General features: G+C 39.2%; 1 protein-coding gene across 1 annotated transcript; it reads left to right on the top strand.

The window, feature by feature from the left end:
* The first annotated feature begins 384 nt into the window (after positions 1-384).
* LOC107484467 (protein FAR1-RELATED SEQUENCE 5) lies at positions 385-780 on the top strand. Its single transcript, XM_016105035.1, has one exon. The coding sequence runs from the start codon at positions 385-387 to the stop codon at positions 778-780; it is 396 nt and encodes a 131-aa protein (XP_015960521.1).
* Positions 781-1,752: the final 972 nt, after the last annotated feature.

Here is a 1,752-nt window from a genome sequence, read left to right as displayed (position 1 = left end):
CTTAGGGTGATTTTTTTCCTTCTTCTTGTTCTTTCTTGTATTAATTATTTAATTCACTACTTTCTTGTGTGATTAAATTTTGGGTGACTATTTTTCGTAACAATTTAGTCAAATATATCAAATCAATCTATCGATTTTCACTTATAATCTTCGTATAAAGATGGCAACTATGATTACTTAAACTAACATAATTTTGAAGATTTTGGATTTTTAGCAAACTATAGAACGGGTAAGTGGAAAGTCAGTGTATTTGAGAGTGAACACAATCATCCACTGTGTCCACCTAAGTTCAGACATCTTATTGCCGCGAATCGTGGGCTTGATGAGGCCGATAAAACACAAGCAGACAGCTTGCGAGCATGTGGTGTTAAAACTTGCCACATAATGGGTTACATGGTTTCCCAAAAAGGTGGATATGATAAAGTGGGTTTTACTAGCAAGGACTTACATAACCACATTAGTAAGACTAGGCGTGGCAAAGTGAAAAACGGTGATGCATTTGCTGCGTTGGCCTATCTGTTTTCTAAGGCAGACAGTGATCCGTTATTTCTAGGAAAGTTCACCTTAAAGGATGGTAGGTTGGAGAACTTGGTGTGGGCTGATGGAGAAAGCGTTGTTGATTACGAATGTTTTGGCGATGTACTGGCTTTTGACACCACTTACAAGAAAAATGTATACAACAAACCCTTAGTCATATTTTCAGGGACCAACCACCATGGCCAGACGACTATCTTTGGATGCGCTCTGCTCTCAGATGAAAAGTCCGAAACTTTCAAGTGAGCACTGAAGGAATTTTTGGAAATCATGTCAGAAAAACTACCCAGAGGAGTTTTGACAGACGGAGACCGTGCTATGAGAGAGGCTATCTTAGAAGTATTTCCTGGTATACCACACCGCCTTTGTGCATGGCATCTCCATCGTAATGCGGTACAGAATATAAAAAACAAGCATTTTTGGGACGATTTTAGTGTATTATTGTATGGACAGTTTACCGTACAAATATTTGAACAGAGATGGAACGAGATCATATCCAAATACGGACTTGCCGAGAATGAATGGGTCCAGGCCATTTATAATGACAGAATGAAGTGGGCTACCGCATATTTGAGGGAGCACTTCTTTGGCCGCATAAGAACTACATCACAGTGTGAGGGAATTCATTCATTATTGAAGAACTATGTTGACAGTAAAACCAGTCTCCTTGAATTCATGCATAAATTTAGTGAAGTACTAAGGCATTACCGAAACAACCATCTTACTGCTGACTTTGACACCTTTTATAAGTTTCCTGTTTTGACTACGTGCTTGGAAAGTTTTGAGAAACAAGCTGCTGAACTTTATACTAGAAATATTTTCAAACTTGTGAAAGATGAGATAGAAGCAGCAGGTGCTTTAAATGTGACTGAATGCCCAAACAGTGGAGACATTGTTGAGTACAGCACGAGTGAGTATTTTAATCAGCAATGGAAATTTAAAGTGTCTTACAATAAAGACAAGGACCTGTTTGCGTGTGAGTGCAGGCTATTTGAGACTCGTGGACTACCGTGCTCCCACATCTTTGGGGTTTTGAAGCATCGCAATGCAAAATGCGTCCCTACATCTCTTATCCTGAAAAGATGGACAAGAGATGCAAAGAGTGATTTTATATGCTCAATTGGCGAGCAAGACTCCGCTGATGATATAGTGCACACACTTAGATGCGGTGCAATGGCCTCAATTTGTTGGAAGCTTTGTGATATTTCTTCAAAAAAT

The sequence above is a fragment of the Arachis duranensis genome, chromosome 1 (genome assembly GCF_000817695.3).
Source record: "Arachis duranensis cultivar V14167 chromosome 1, aradu.V14167.gnm2.J7QH, whole genome shotgun sequence".
NCBI lineage: Eukaryota > Viridiplantae > Streptophyta > Magnoliopsida > Fabales > Fabaceae > Arachis > Arachis duranensis.
The sequence above is the reverse complement of the archived record's forward strand: the minus strand, read 5'-3'. Positions and strand labels throughout refer to the sequence as shown.